Source organism: Equus caballus, chromosome 13, assembly GCF_041296265.1.
Source record: "Equus caballus isolate H_3958 breed thoroughbred chromosome 13, TB-T2T, whole genome shotgun sequence".
In the NCBI taxonomy this organism is placed as follows: domain Eukaryota; kingdom Metazoa; phylum Chordata; class Mammalia; order Perissodactyla; family Equidae; genus Equus; species Equus caballus.
The window spans coordinates 28,475,069-28,489,200 of record NC_091696.1 but is presented as its reverse complement, the minus strand read 5'-3'; the positions used below and the strand labels follow the sequence as shown (position 1 = coordinate 28,489,200).

The window sequence follows — 14,132 nt, the reverse complement described above, 5'->3', positions numbered from 1 at the left end:
ATTCGAGCCTTCTCTCTTTTTTTCTTAGTGAGTCTGGCTAAGGGTTTGTCAATTTTGTTTATCTTTTCAAAGAACCAGCTCTTAGTTTCATCAATCCTTTTTATTGTTTTTGGTCTCTGTTTTGTGTATTTCTGCTCTAATTTTTATTTCCCTCCTTCTGCTGACTTTGGACTTTACTTTTTCTTCTTTTTCTAGTTTCGTTAGGTGTAGTTTAATATTATTTATTTGAGATTTTTCTTCTTTGTTGAGGTAGGCCTGTATTGCTGTAAATTTCCCTCTTAGCACCACTTTTCTTGCATCCCATAGTAGTTGGTATGTTGAATTTTCATTTTCATTTGGCTCTAGGTATTTTTTGATTTCTTCATTGATCAAATGGGTGTTCAGTAGCATGTTGTTTAGTCTCCACATATTTGTGACTTTTCCAGCCTTTTTCTTGTAGTCAGTTTCTGGTTTCATAGCATTGTGGTCAGCAAAGATGCTCGATATGGTTTCTAGTTTCTTAAATGTATTGAGGCTTGCCTTGTTTCCCAACACATGGTCTGTCTTTTAGAATGTTCCATGTGCACTTGAAAAGAATGTGTATTCTGCTATTTTTGGATGGAATATTCTATATAGATCTATTAAGTCCATCTAGACATATAGAGTTAAGTGGAATCCTGAAGAAGTTTCTTTTTTTTTTTTAAAGATTTTCTTTTTCTTTTTCTGGAGAAGTTTTCAAAACGGAAGAAAAGAATGTGGCCTTTGAGGCAGGAAGGAAACCTGGAGTAGTGGTCTCACAGCATCCCAGGGAGGAATCATTTCATTTTTCTCTTGTCTGTTATTTTAGGAGTGGAGTCTCTCTGAGGGATTCCTCATCAGATAAAGATTATCTCCTGGGAGAGTTCATATCCTTAAAGAAAAAGGGTTTTTATCCTTTATTGGAATATTATGTTTGAATGACTTCTTATGTATTATGATGTAAAACTCTCCTAACGTTTTTGTCTTATAGTCGTTTGGCCAAAATCTGCTAATTCAGATCCAATTTAAACCTAGGTGTCATTTTATGTTATGTTTTATCCTGAGATTATGACTTATTTAGCCAAATATAGTAAATATTATCACTGTAAGCTGAAAAGTAATTTCCGAGGTCAAGAGGTAGAACACATTTATTCTATAATATTGAAAATCATCACCAGCACTTCTTTTTCTTCGTTAGAAAGTAAAATTTTTCAGGAAGTCAGTAGAAAAATAGAACAAATGAATAGTTTTCATTTTTAGCAGATTATGGTTGGCTATTTTCCCCCCAAAATTTCATTTTGAAAAATTTCAAACAGAAGGAATTATAAAAGAATTTTACCCACCAGCTACAATTAACATTTTGCTGTATTTACTTTGTTACATTAGTCCATCTATCTGTCCCTCTGGTCATTCATCCATCCATCTTATTTATTTATTTAGTTGTTTATTAATCATGCATTTCGAGTAAGTTGACTGGCTGTTTTCGTAAACATTCTTAGCTTTGTTATTTTTTTCTGACTGTTGCAATTAAAGTGTCAGTACATTTTCTGCTGAAGTTTTCAACTGACCCTTTTTCCAGTTTCTAGAAATCTGAAGTTGCCATTGATCACTGCCAAATTTAGAACATTAAACAACGTCTGGTAAATAGTGTTAAGCCTGATTAGTGCCCTCTTTCTCAACAGATCCAGACACTTACAAATTTTAAAGTTATCAAAAATAATTTCCAACTGTCTTTTAACACTATTTTTTGGTGTTCTAAATAAATATTTATTCACATTATATATTTTCAGAGTGGAGAGATCTACAGACCAAGTCATCAAGCCAGTCAATGTGGGAGCTCTATCAAAATGGGTTGGGAAGATACCTCCAGATGTTTTACAAGACATGGCAGTGATTGCACCCATGCTCGCCAAACTTGGATATGACCCATATGCCAATCCACCTAACTATGGAAAACCTGATCCCAAAATTCTTGAAAATACTAGAAGGGTAAGTGAGATTTTTAAAGTGAATTGTGAAAACTGGCTATGGAATTTAAGTCCTGAAAAGTTTTTTCCTATTTTGTTTCTTGCTTTTTTATAACCAGAAGATTATTTTAAAATAGAAAAATTCTATTTGTAGAATGCTTTATCGTCAGGAGTCTTCCACTACATTTTAATGATAACCGTGGTTCTTCCCAGGAGCTATGGGGACAGTTCTGTATTTTGCCCTATTTCTAGGAATGGGGCTTACTGTTGGAGATTTATCCTCATAAGCAATTACCAGAAATTTGTGTGAACACTGAAATTATTAGTGACCTCACTTACGTCTCCTTTCTTTTTTCTTTGAATCTAATGGCTGCTTTACTTTTAAACCTTTGTTTAGATGAGGCATGCTTCCTTAATACTTGAAACTAAACATTGGCTACATTAGAAGAATTAGTAAACAGGTGCAATAGGCTACCCTCTGATTAAGAGAAAGTTGCTCTTATAGTGTAATTACAGCTTTTTCTTTTAAATTATGCTCACATCATTATAGAATACTGTTTCAGAAAAGCCGTGAACTCAAAGAGCCAATCTGAATATATACCTTAACCAGTTGAATTTACTTCAAATCAGACCTTAATTCATTCTTTTTTGTATGCGGTAAAATATACGTAACATAAAATTTACTGTTTTAACAGTTTATAAATGTACAGTTCATTGGCATTAAGTATATTCACATTATTGTGCAACCATCCCCACCATCCTTCTCCAGAACTTTTTTCATCTTTCCAAACTAAAAGTACATTCTCATTACCCGTTCCCCCTCCCTCAAGCCCCTGGCAACCACACTTCTACTTTCTGTCTCTAGATGTGTTCTTGTTTGAAGCTACAGTATAAATGAGATAAACATGTTAGCATAAGTTCATTGATAGGCTATTTGATTTCATTATTAAAACTCCTTGCCTTTCTTTGGTATTCTCTCATTTATGTCAGTGTCCTCCCCTCCCGACAACCTTATAATGTATCATCTTTTTACTCTGTCTTTGTTTTGATACCTTTAATTGACAAATTTATATTTCTTTTTTTTCTTTTTTTTGAGGAAGATTAGCCCTGAGCTAACATCTGCCAATTATCCTCTTTTTGCTGAGGAAGATTGGCCCTGAGCTAACATCTGTGCCCATCTTCCTCTACTTTATATGTGGGACACCTACCACAGCATGGCTTGACAACTGGTGCATAGGTCTGCACCCAGGATCCAAACTGGCGAACCCTGGCTGCCCAGGCAGAACATGCGAACTTAACAATGCTGTGCCACTGAGCTGGCCCCAGCATATTTCTTGAAGTTAATTTCCATATGGATTTTTTTCTCTTGGGTATTCTCATTTTCCTTTTTCTATTCATTAGTGGCTAAACAGGAAGAGCTATCTTGTAAAACATCATATATGAAGGCAGATTTTTTATTTTTTAAATAATTTTGCCCTTTTTCTACTTTTAATATGTATAAGCATTTTATTATAAAAATATAAGCTCAGTGTATAAAACTTATAAAGTTAAAAAGATAAGAGAATAAAATTCACTTGTAATGTTACCACCCAGACATATACCATTCTTAATATTTTGGTGTATTTCCCTTCCTTCTCTGCATGTTGTTATAAAAAGGTAGCATTACATATCTTACTATCTTACCTTTGCAGACACACAATTTTGTGTCCACTCCTTCCCTCTTAATATTCATGAGCATTTTCACATTTTGCACATGCTTTTTGAACATAATTTTTCATGGCTAAGTAATATGTCATCATATGAGCCTCCTTAAATCCTTTCTGAAACAGTAGTAAGTGAATGAATGAAAGAATAAATACAATGTGTTTCCCAAGTATATGTTCTATAATTCATTTTACCATTTTTATTTTATCATTTATAGCTTTCTCCTTGGCAAATTGTGCTACAATGAACATCTTTGCACATATAACATTTTAGGGTTTTTTGGGTTTTTTTAAAGATTAGACTAATAAAAGTAGAATCAAATTGGGTCAAATTATCTGAAATTTTTTAAGGTGCTTGAATATGTTGATAAAAATGTTTTTTTAATCTTTTGAACCAGCATGGTACAGGTAATTTTGTTTTAGATTTTTGCTAATTTTAATAGGTTTCATTGATTAATGTAATTGACCATTTTCCGGTTATTACCTACATGTATATTTTCTTTTATGAACCATCTCTTAGGTTTTAAAAGAGTTTTTTATGTGTTAAAATTTTTTGAATTACATTCTGCTGAAGTTGAAATACACATCAATCTAGCATCCATGATCATAGTCCTTGATAATCTCTTGGTAATTAGTAATTCATAGTTTTATCCTTTGTACAATCTTGAAATGGTTTTCATAAGCCAAGGTACACGTACAAATGATATTTAGAGGTTTTCCAGGCAGTAGACATTATACGTTTCTTACATGCAAGTTGGCTGGCTAGATTATTCTTGGCTTGCTTGAGTGGTAGGTTGGGAAGAATGTTGTGGTTTGAATCCATGTGACTAGAGAATTTGTTTCATAACACATTTGTGGCTTTTGAAAGGGTTTCAAAATGTACACTAGAAAAAAACTTTTTTCCCTTCCTATCTCTGTCTGTCTCTTAAGTGACAAATAATTTTGAGGAAAAAAAAGCTAAAGTGTGAACTGCAATTGCATTTTTGAGCACTTTGTGATAATATGTACAAGCTGACATTCTTGTTTTGTGGGGTTGGGTTTCATAGGCCTTATTGTAATCTAAATCCTATGTATTTTCAAAGCCTTTTTGCTTGTAAAAACTCAGATGCTAATATATCCAGCATTGATGGTCATGAAGTTCCATAAAGTAATGCTTAAAAAGTGATCTTCGGTTGTCAGCTGTGACATGAGGTGGGCTCCAGAGAAAAAAGATGGCTGGGGAGACTCTTCCCTTTAATTATGGGGTGAGAGTAAGAAAAACTTCACATTTTGACTGGGAATATAGAATCCAAAGCTCTAGGCCTAAAAGTGTTGTTTTTCATACAATTCTGGGTAGTCTAAAAGTATTGGTGTTTGAATCAGCATATTTTTGGGATAAATTGCCCAATTTTGAATAGAAAATCATGTGTTTCATGGTTGCTGTGACTCAGATGGTAAATTGGAAATGAAATGCTAACATATTCCTTACTCTTTCCCACAATAGTCTCAAATCCCAAAATTGTAGCACATTTCAGTAAATAATGCCCTTTAGGATGCATCTTAAGCCTTCTCCCTCCCCCATAGGTTTTTAATCTTTTTAGATTTACAGACCTATTTGAGAATCTATGAAACCTATGGATCCCTACCTTAGAAATACCAGACACATACATACACAAAATTTTACCCACAATTTTAGTGGATGCATAGATGCCCCTGAAGCCCATCAGGTTAAGGACTTCTGCTTTATAGTCTCCTTGATCACGCTTATCCACTCATGTGGCTTTGATTACAACCTATTTGCTGATGATCATAAATCTCTGTCCCCCAGTGCATCTCTTCCCTGAACCCCAGCCTCAGTATTTCCAACTGCCTTCTGTGTATCTCCACCCGGATGCTCACAAGGACCTCAAGCTCAGTGTCCTTAATTGAACTGATTGTCCAAACTTGTTCCCTTATAAAGCAGAAGCTAGATGGAGTTGTTCAGTAAACTGAGCAGGAATCTAGAGTAGAGGTGGGATATTGCTGTGTTCATCTATATTTGCAGTGTCTCTGAGCCAGTAAGCAGATATGAAAAGTCCTCAGGGCACATGGGTCAAGCCAAAAACACTTTGAAGACCTGTTTACTAAATCTGAAGAAAGAGCAGAAAAGCAGATCCAAGCATGAATGGAATCTCCAGTTGATATTCCAGTTGAAAACCTGAGTAGACAGTAGTACTAAGGAATAGCAAGTGATCACGTGGAAAAGCAAGTATCAGGGTGCAGAACCCACAGTAGCAGACAAGGCGGAACTTGAAGATTAAGTGACCTGGAAGAGGAAGTTGGGTTAAATCTCTGAACCAAACAGGAAGAAGCTGCAGCAGTTGGAATTGATGTTCTCGCATTAAAGGTAGAGCCTGTAATGGACACTTGTGTTTTCTAGTTCCTATACCCAGCAAAAACTGCTTCTCCTTGTTTTTCCTATCTCCGTACATGGCATTCCTATTTATCCTGTCATCAAAGTTTGTTAAGACTGTCTAGCTTTGCAGATCACATGTAATTAATTGGTCACCAAGTCCCCTTGATTCTACATTTGAAAACATTGATTCAATGCTGTTTCCTTTCAGCTGCCTTAGATCAGTTTCTCCTCCTTTCTCATATGAGTTGTGACTTATTCCTCTATTGTATGAGTGTGTTTAGTCCTTCTTCTTCTTCTGCATTTTTTATTTTCAATGAAAATTATTTTTTAAAAACTCACATCTGAATGTATCATTCTGTCGCATAAAATCCTTGAATAGCTCTACTGGTACTACAGGATAAAGCCCAGACTTCTTAGAATGGCATTTACTTTTCCAATATTTGGAGATTTCCTAGTTATCTTTTTGTGGTTGGTTTCTAATTTAATTCCATTATTGTGAGAGAACACATTCAGTATAGTTTCAGTCTTTTGAAATATGTTGAAAATTGCTTTGTGGCCAGAATTTGGTCTCATGTGATCACTTGAGAGGATATATATTCTGCAGTTGTGGCAGAGTTCTATAAATATCAGTTAGGTCAAGTTGTTTCATAGTGTTGCTCAAGTCTTCTACTTCTTGATTTTTTGGGTCTAATTTTATCAATTTTGGGAAATGTGAATTTGTCTCTTTCTCTTTTTATTTCTATCAATTTTGCTTCTTGTGTTTTGAATCTATATTTTTGGGAGCATACTCTTTTATATCTTCTTGAGGAATTAATTCTTTTATCTTTATGAAATATCTCTCATCGTCTCTGATGTCAGTTACTCTCTGGAAATCTACTTTGTCTGATATAAACATAGCCACAACGTTGTTTTTATGCATACCGTATACATGGTATGTTTTTTCCATCCTATTACTGTTAATCTGTGTCTGTATATTTAAAGTATGTATGTTGCTTATAAACAGATATAGCTGGTCTTGTTTGTTAATCTCATTTTGTAATCTCTGCCTTTAAATGGATGATTTAATCAATTTACATTTAATGTAATTATTCACCTGGTTGGGTTTAAGGCTACCATCTTACTGTTTGTTTTCTAATTGGACCATCTGTCTTTGTCTCTTTGTTTATCTTTTCCTGCCTTCTTTTGCATCAACCTAATGTTTTAGTATTCCATTTTGTCTCCTCTATTATTACCTCTTTTTTTTGTTTGTCTGTTTGTTTATAGCAGTTGTTCTCTGACAAAAGCTGCAAATTTCTTCTGGAAAAAGCCAGATAGTGGGGCTGGCCCGTGGCCTGATGGTTAAGTTTGAGTGCTCCACTGTGGTGGCCTGGGTTTGCGGGTTCAGGTCCTGGACGCAGACCTACACCATGCTATGGCGGCAACCCACGTACAAAATAGAGGAAGACTGGCACAGATGTTAGCTCAGGGTGAATCTTTCTCAACTGAAAAAGAGGAAGATTGGCAGCAAATGTTAACTCGGGCTGAATCTTCCTCAGCAAAAAGAAAAAAAGAGACAGTAACTATTGTAAGCTTTATGGGCCACAGATGATCTCGGTCATCCTTTCTGAAGATCCAGATTTTCCTCTGGAATCGTTTCTCTTCACCCTGGTGAACTTCTTTTAGCATTCCTTATGGTAAGGATATGCTGGCTACTAATTCTCTCAGCTTTTGTTTAAGTGAAAATATCTTTATTTCTCCATTATGTGAAAATATTTTGCTAGGGATAGAATTCTAGTTTGACAGATTTTTTGGAAGAGTGTTTTTGTTTTGTTTTTTACTATTAGCACTTAAAAGATGTTATTTTATTGACTTCCATATGGGAAGTCAGCTAAAATTCTTATCATGTAAGCATTTGTTTTGTTTTGTAAGATTTTTGTTTTATCTTTGGTTTTCAGCTGTTTGGCTATAATGTGCCAAATTCACTGATCCTCTATTTTGCCATCTCCAGCCTGGGCCTCAGCTTTCATTAGTTTTCAATTAACCTGAGATAATTTCTTTTTCAGTTCTGGAATTTCCAGTTCTTGGCTGGAATCCTCCATCTCTTTATCCATTCTGTTCATTTTTCCTCTAAGTTCTTTCTTGTTTGTTTTTTTTTTTTTACATTGAGTTCATAATAGTTTACATCAATGTGAAATTTCAGTTGTACATTATTTCTTGACTGTCACCACATAGGTGCTCCCCTTCACCCCCTGTGCCCACCCACCACCCCCCTTCCTGTGGTAACCACCAAACTGTTTTCTTTGTCCACCTGTTTGTTCGTATTCCACATATGAGTGAAATCACCTGGTGTTTGTCTTTCTCACTGTGGCTTCTTTCGAGTAGTAAAATTCCCTCCTGCTCCATCCATGTTGTTACAAATGGAATGATATTGTCTTTTTTTATGGCTATTATCCCATTGTATGTATATATAACATCATCTTTATCCAATCATCAGTCGGCAGACACTTGGGTTGCTTCCATGTCTTGGCTATTGTGAATAGTGATGCAATGAACATAGGGGTGCATATGTTACTTTGGATTGTTGACTTCAAGTAGTTTGGGTAGATACCCAGTAGTAGGATAGCTGGGTCGTATGGTAGTTCTATTACTCGTTCTTTGAGGACTCTCCATACTGTTTTCCATAGTGGCTGCGCCAGTTTGCACTCCCACCAGCAGTGTATGAGGGTTCCCTTTTCTCTACACCGTCTCCAACATTTGTTATGTTTAGTCTTTGTGATTATAGCAATTTTAACAGGTGTAAGGTGGTATCCTAGTGTAGTTTTGATTTGCATTTCCCTAGTGATTAGTGATGTTGAACATCTTTTCATGTGTTTATTGGCCATCTTTGGAAAAATGTCTGTTCATGTCCTCTGCCCATTTTTTAATTTATTATTTTATTTTATTTTTTTGAGGAGGAGGATTAGCCCTGAGCTAACATATGCCGCCAATCCTCCTCTTTTTGCTGAGGAAGGCTGGCCCTGAGCTAACATCTGTGCCCGTCTTCCTCCACTTTATACGTGGGATGCCTACCACAGCATGGCCTGTCAAGTGGTGGCATGTCCCCAGCCGAGATCCAAACCGGCAAACCCCAGGTCACCGAGGGGAATGTGTGCACTTAAGTGCTGCGCCACTGGGTTGGCCCCCTTCTGCCCATTTTTTGATCAGGCTGTTTGTTTTCTTGTTGTTCAGTTGTGTGAGTTCCTTATATATTACTGGAGATTAACCCCTTGTCAGATATATGGTTTGCAAATATTTTCTCCCAGTTGGTGGGTTGTCTCTTTGTTTTGATCCTAGTTCTGCTTTGCAGAAGCTCTTTAGTCTGATGAAGTCCCACTTGTTTATTTTTTCTTTTGTTTCCCTGGTCTGAGAAGACATGGTATTCGAAAAGATCCTTTTAAGTCTGATGTCAAAGAGTGTACTGCCTATATTATCTTCCAGGAGTTTTATAGTTTCAGGACTTATCTTCAAGTCTTTGATCCATTTTGAGTTTATTTTTGTGTATGGCATGAGATAATGGTCTACTTTCATGCTTTTGCGTCTGGCTGTCCAGTTCTCCCAACACCATTTTTGAAGACTCTCTTTTTTCCATTGTGTGTTCTTGGCACCTTTGTCGAAGATTAGCTGTCCATAGATGTGCGGTTTTATTTGTGGGCTTTCAGATCTGTTCCATTGATCTGTGTGTCTGTTTTTGTATGAGTACCATGCCATTTTGATCACTATGGCTTTCTAGTACATTTTGAAGTCAGGGACTGTGATGCCTGCACCTTTGTTCTTTTTCTCAGGATTGCTTTATCAATTTGGAGTCTTTTGTTGCCCCGTATGAATTTTAGGATTCTTTGTTCTATTTCCATGAAGAATGTAATTGGGATTCTAATTGGGATTGCATTGAATCTGTAGATTGCTTTGGGTAGTATGGACATTTTAACTATGTTTCTTCTTCCAATCTGTGTGTATGGAATGTTGTTTCATCTCTTTATGTCGTTATCTATTTCTTTCATTAATATCTTGTAGTTTTCATCGTATAAGTCCTTCACCTCCTTGGTTGAATTTATTCTTAGGTACTTTATTTCTTTAGTTGCGATTATACATGGAATTGTATTCTTGAGTTCTCTTTCTGTAAGTTCATTATTGAAGTACAGAAATGCAATTGATTGTTGTAAGTTGATTTTGTAACCCACACCTTTACTGTAGTTATTAATTATTTCTAATAGTTTTCCAGTGGATTCTTTAGGATTTTCTATATATGAGATTGTGTCATCTGCAAACAGTGAGAGTTTCACTTCTTCACTCCCTATGGATTCCTCTTATTCTTTCTCTTGCCTAATTGCTCTGGCCAAAGCCTCCAGCACTATGTTGAATAAGAGTGGTGATAGTGGGCATCCTTGTCTTGTTCCTGTTCTCAGAGGGATGCCGTTTAGTTTTTGCCCATTGAATATGATGTTGGCTGTGGGTTTTTCATATATGGCCTTTATTGTGTTGAGGTGATTTCCTTCTATCCCCATTTTGGTAAAAGTTTTTTTTTTATCATAAATGGCTGTTGGGTCTTGTCAAATGCTTTCTCTGCATCTATTCAGATGATCATGTGGATTTTATTCCTCAATTTGTTGATGTGGTGTATCACACTGATTGATTCGCAGATGTTGAACCATCCCTGTGTCCCTGGTATAAATCCCACTTGATCATGATGTATGATCCTTTTGACGTATTGCTGTATTTGGGTTGCCAATATTTTGAGGATTTTTGCATCTAGGTTCATCAGTGATATTGGCCTGTAGTTTTTCTCTTTTGTGTTCTCCTTGTCAGGCTTTGGTATCAGAGTGGTGTTGGCCTGATAAAATGTGTTAGGAAGTGTTCCATCTTCCCTAATTTTTTGGAATATCTTGAGAAGGATAGGTATTAAGTCCTCTGAAAGTTTGGTAGAATTCCTCAGGAAAGCTGTCTGGTCCTGGGCTTTTATTCTTTGGGATGCTTTTGATTACTGTTTCAGTCTCTTTCCATGTGATTGGTCTATTCAGATTATCTGTTTCTTCTTGATTCAGCTTTGGGAGGTTCTGTGCATCTAAGAATTTATCCCTTTCCTCTAGATTGTCCGTTTTGTTGGCATATAGTTTTTCGTAGTATTCTCTTATAATCCATTGTATTTCTGTGGTATCTGTTGTTATTTCCTCCTCTTTCATTTCTAGTTTTGTTTATCTGAGCTTTCTCTCTTTTTTTTCTTTGTAAGTCTGGCTAGGGTTTTTGTCAATTTTATCTTCTCAAAGAACCAGCTGTTTGTTTCATTGATCCTTTGTACTGCTTTTTTCGTTTCAATAGCATTTATTTCTGCTCTGATTTTTATTATTTCTCTCCTTCTGCTGACTTTGGACTTTGTTTGTTCTTCTTTTTCTAATTCAATTAGGTGTAATTTGAGGTTTCTTATTTTGGATTTTTGTTGTTTGTTTAGGTGAGCTTGTATTGCAGTGAATTTCCCTCTTAAAACGGCTTTTGCTGCATCCCATATGAGTTGGTGTGGTATGTTTTCATTTTCATTTGTCTCCAGATATTTTTTTATTTCTTCTTTAATTTATTCAATGATCCATTGCTTGTTCAATAGCATATTGTTTAGTCTCCACATCTTTGTCCCTTTCTCAGCTTTTTTCTTGTAATTAATTTCTAGCTTTATAGCATTGTGATTGGAAAATATGCTTCTTATTATTTCAATTTTCTTAAATTTTTTATTGAGGCTTGCTTTGTTTCCCAACGTATGGTCTATCCTTGAGAGTGTTCTGTGTGTGCTTTAGAAGAATGTGTATTCCACTTGTTTTGGATGGAGTCTTCTATATATGTCTATTAAGTCCAACTGTTTGAGCTTTTCATTTAATTCCACTGTTCCCTTGTTGATTTTCTGTCTGGATGATCTACCCATTGATGTGAGTGGGGTGTTGAGGTCCCTTACTATTATTGTGTTATTTTAATATCTTCTTTCAGGTTTGTTAATAGTTGCTTTATGAACTTTGGTCCCCCTGTGCTGGGTGCATAAATATTTATAAGTGTTATTTCTTCTTGTTGGAGTGTCTCTTTGATCATTATATACTGCCCCTCTTTGTCTCTCTTTACCTGACTTATCTTGAAGTCTACTTTGTCTGATATAAATATTATGACACCTGCTTTCCTTTGTTTGCCATTAGCTTGAGGTATCGTCCTCCATCCCTTCACTCTGAGCCTGTGTTTGTCTTTGGAGCTGAGATGTGTTTCCTGGATGCAGCATATTGTTGGGACTGGTTCTTTAATCCATTTTGCCACTCTGTCTTTTTATTGGAGAATTTAGTCCATTTACATTTAGAGGGATTATCGATGTATGAGGGCTTAATGCTGCGATTTTATCACTCATTTTCCAGTTCTCATGCATTTCCTTTGTTTCTCATCCTGTGTGTTTTGGTCTATCCATTGAATTATGTAGTTTTTTATGATGTGCTTCTTTGCTTTCTCCTTATTTATTGTTTGTGTCTCTGATATGCTTTTTTGTTTAGTGGTTACCATGAGGTTTGTATTCAGAATCTCGTGTATAAGATAGTCCATTTTCTGATGGCCTCTTATTTCCTTGGCCTAAACCGATTCAGTCCCTTTCCTCCTCCCCTCCTAAGTTGTTTTTCTCACATCTTATTCCATCTTGTGTTGTGAGTTTGTGGTTAAAATGGCAAGATTATTTTTAGTTTTGGTGTTTTCCTTCCCTTTATCTTTAATGCTACACTTGAGTATTTGCTATCCTATTCTGATTCTGTCTACCTACTTATCTCCTTACTCTGTGCTTTGTAACCCCTTTCTCCCTTGTTTTCTTTTTTCAGTTATGAGGGCCTTCTTGATGATTTCCTGTAGGGGGCATCTCGTAGCTACGGACTCCCTTAGCTTTTATTTGGGAAAGTTTTTATTTCTACCATGTATCTGAAGGATATTTTGCTGGATAGAGTATTCTTGGCTTAAAATTTTTGTTTTTCAAAGACTTGAAAATGTCATTCCATTCTCTCCTAGCCTGTAAGGTTTCTGCAGAAAAATCCGCTGAAAGCCTGATAGGGGTTCCTTTGTAGGTTATTTTCTTCTGCCTTGCTGTGCTCAGTATTCTTTCTTTGTCATTCGTTTTTGCCAGTTTTACTATTATATGCCTTGCAGTGGGTCTTTTTACATTGACGTATCTAGGAGATCTGGAATCCTCTTCTACATGGATTTCCATCTCTCTCCCCAGGTTTGGGAAGTTCTCTGCTATTATTTCTTTGAACATGCTTTCTGTTCCATTCTCCTCCTCTCCTTCTAGAATACCTATAATTCTTATGTTGCATTTCCTAATTGAGTTGGATATTTCTCGGAAATTTTGTTTCTTTTTAGTCTTAGTTCTTTGTCCTCCCCTGTCTGAAGCATTTCAACATGACTTTCTTTGATTATGCTGATACACTCCTCTATGATGTTCACTCAAGCATTCAGGGACTCTGTATTTTGTTTTATTTCTTATTGTGTATTTCATCTCTAATATTTCTGATTGACTCTTCTTTATAGTTTCGATCTCTTTTGTGAAGTAGCTCCTGAACTCATTGAATTGTTTTGCCACCTTCTCTTTTACCTCATTGAGTTTTTTTATAACTATTTTGAATTCATTGTCGTTTAGATTACATATTTCTGTGTCCTCAGGTCTGAATTCTAGGTACTTGTTGTTTTCTTTCTAGTCTGGAGATCTAATATAGTGTTTGATATTGCTAAAGGGGTGGCTCTGTTTTTATGCATTCTCGTATTATTTGGTTGCAGTTACCTCCTGTCGCCAGTTGGTCGGGGTCAAGAGCTGTGTGTTCTCAGCCCTCTGCCTTCAGCTGAGATCCTCAGCATTGGAGCCACGCTGGGTGGGTAGCAGGAGGTGTACTTTCTCCTTCGTGCTCTTGGGGTTTTCTCACTCTGCTCTCACTATCTGCTCTCGCTCTCTGCTCTCACAATCTGCTCTCCTGGGGTGTTGGCTTGATGAGGTCACCACCTGAAAAAGCTCCTGCCCCAGTAGAGGTCTTCTCTTTAGGCTGCACAGGCCCTCTGGGATCCTTGATGTTCATGCAAACA

At 36.2% G+C, this 14,132-nt stretch overlaps 1 protein-coding gene across 17 annotated transcripts in view; it reads left to right on the top strand.

Moving 5' to 3' along the window:
* TPST1 (tyrosylprotein sulfotransferase 1) overlaps nt 1–14,132 on the top strand; it is a 187,860-nt gene that overhangs the window by 85,554 nt on the left and 88,174 nt on the right. For all 17 annotated transcript variants that reach the window (XR_011424635.1, XR_011424636.1, XR_011424637.1 and 14 more), the window contains one exon: nt 1,788–1,986. Coding sequence is in view for 12 of the 17 variants with exons in the window: in XM_070231803.1 (XP_070087904.1) it covers nt 1,788–1,986 (199 nt within the window). In the remaining 5 variants the exon portion in view is untranslated. The remainder of the gene's footprint in view (nt 1–1,787; nt 1,987–14,132) is intronic.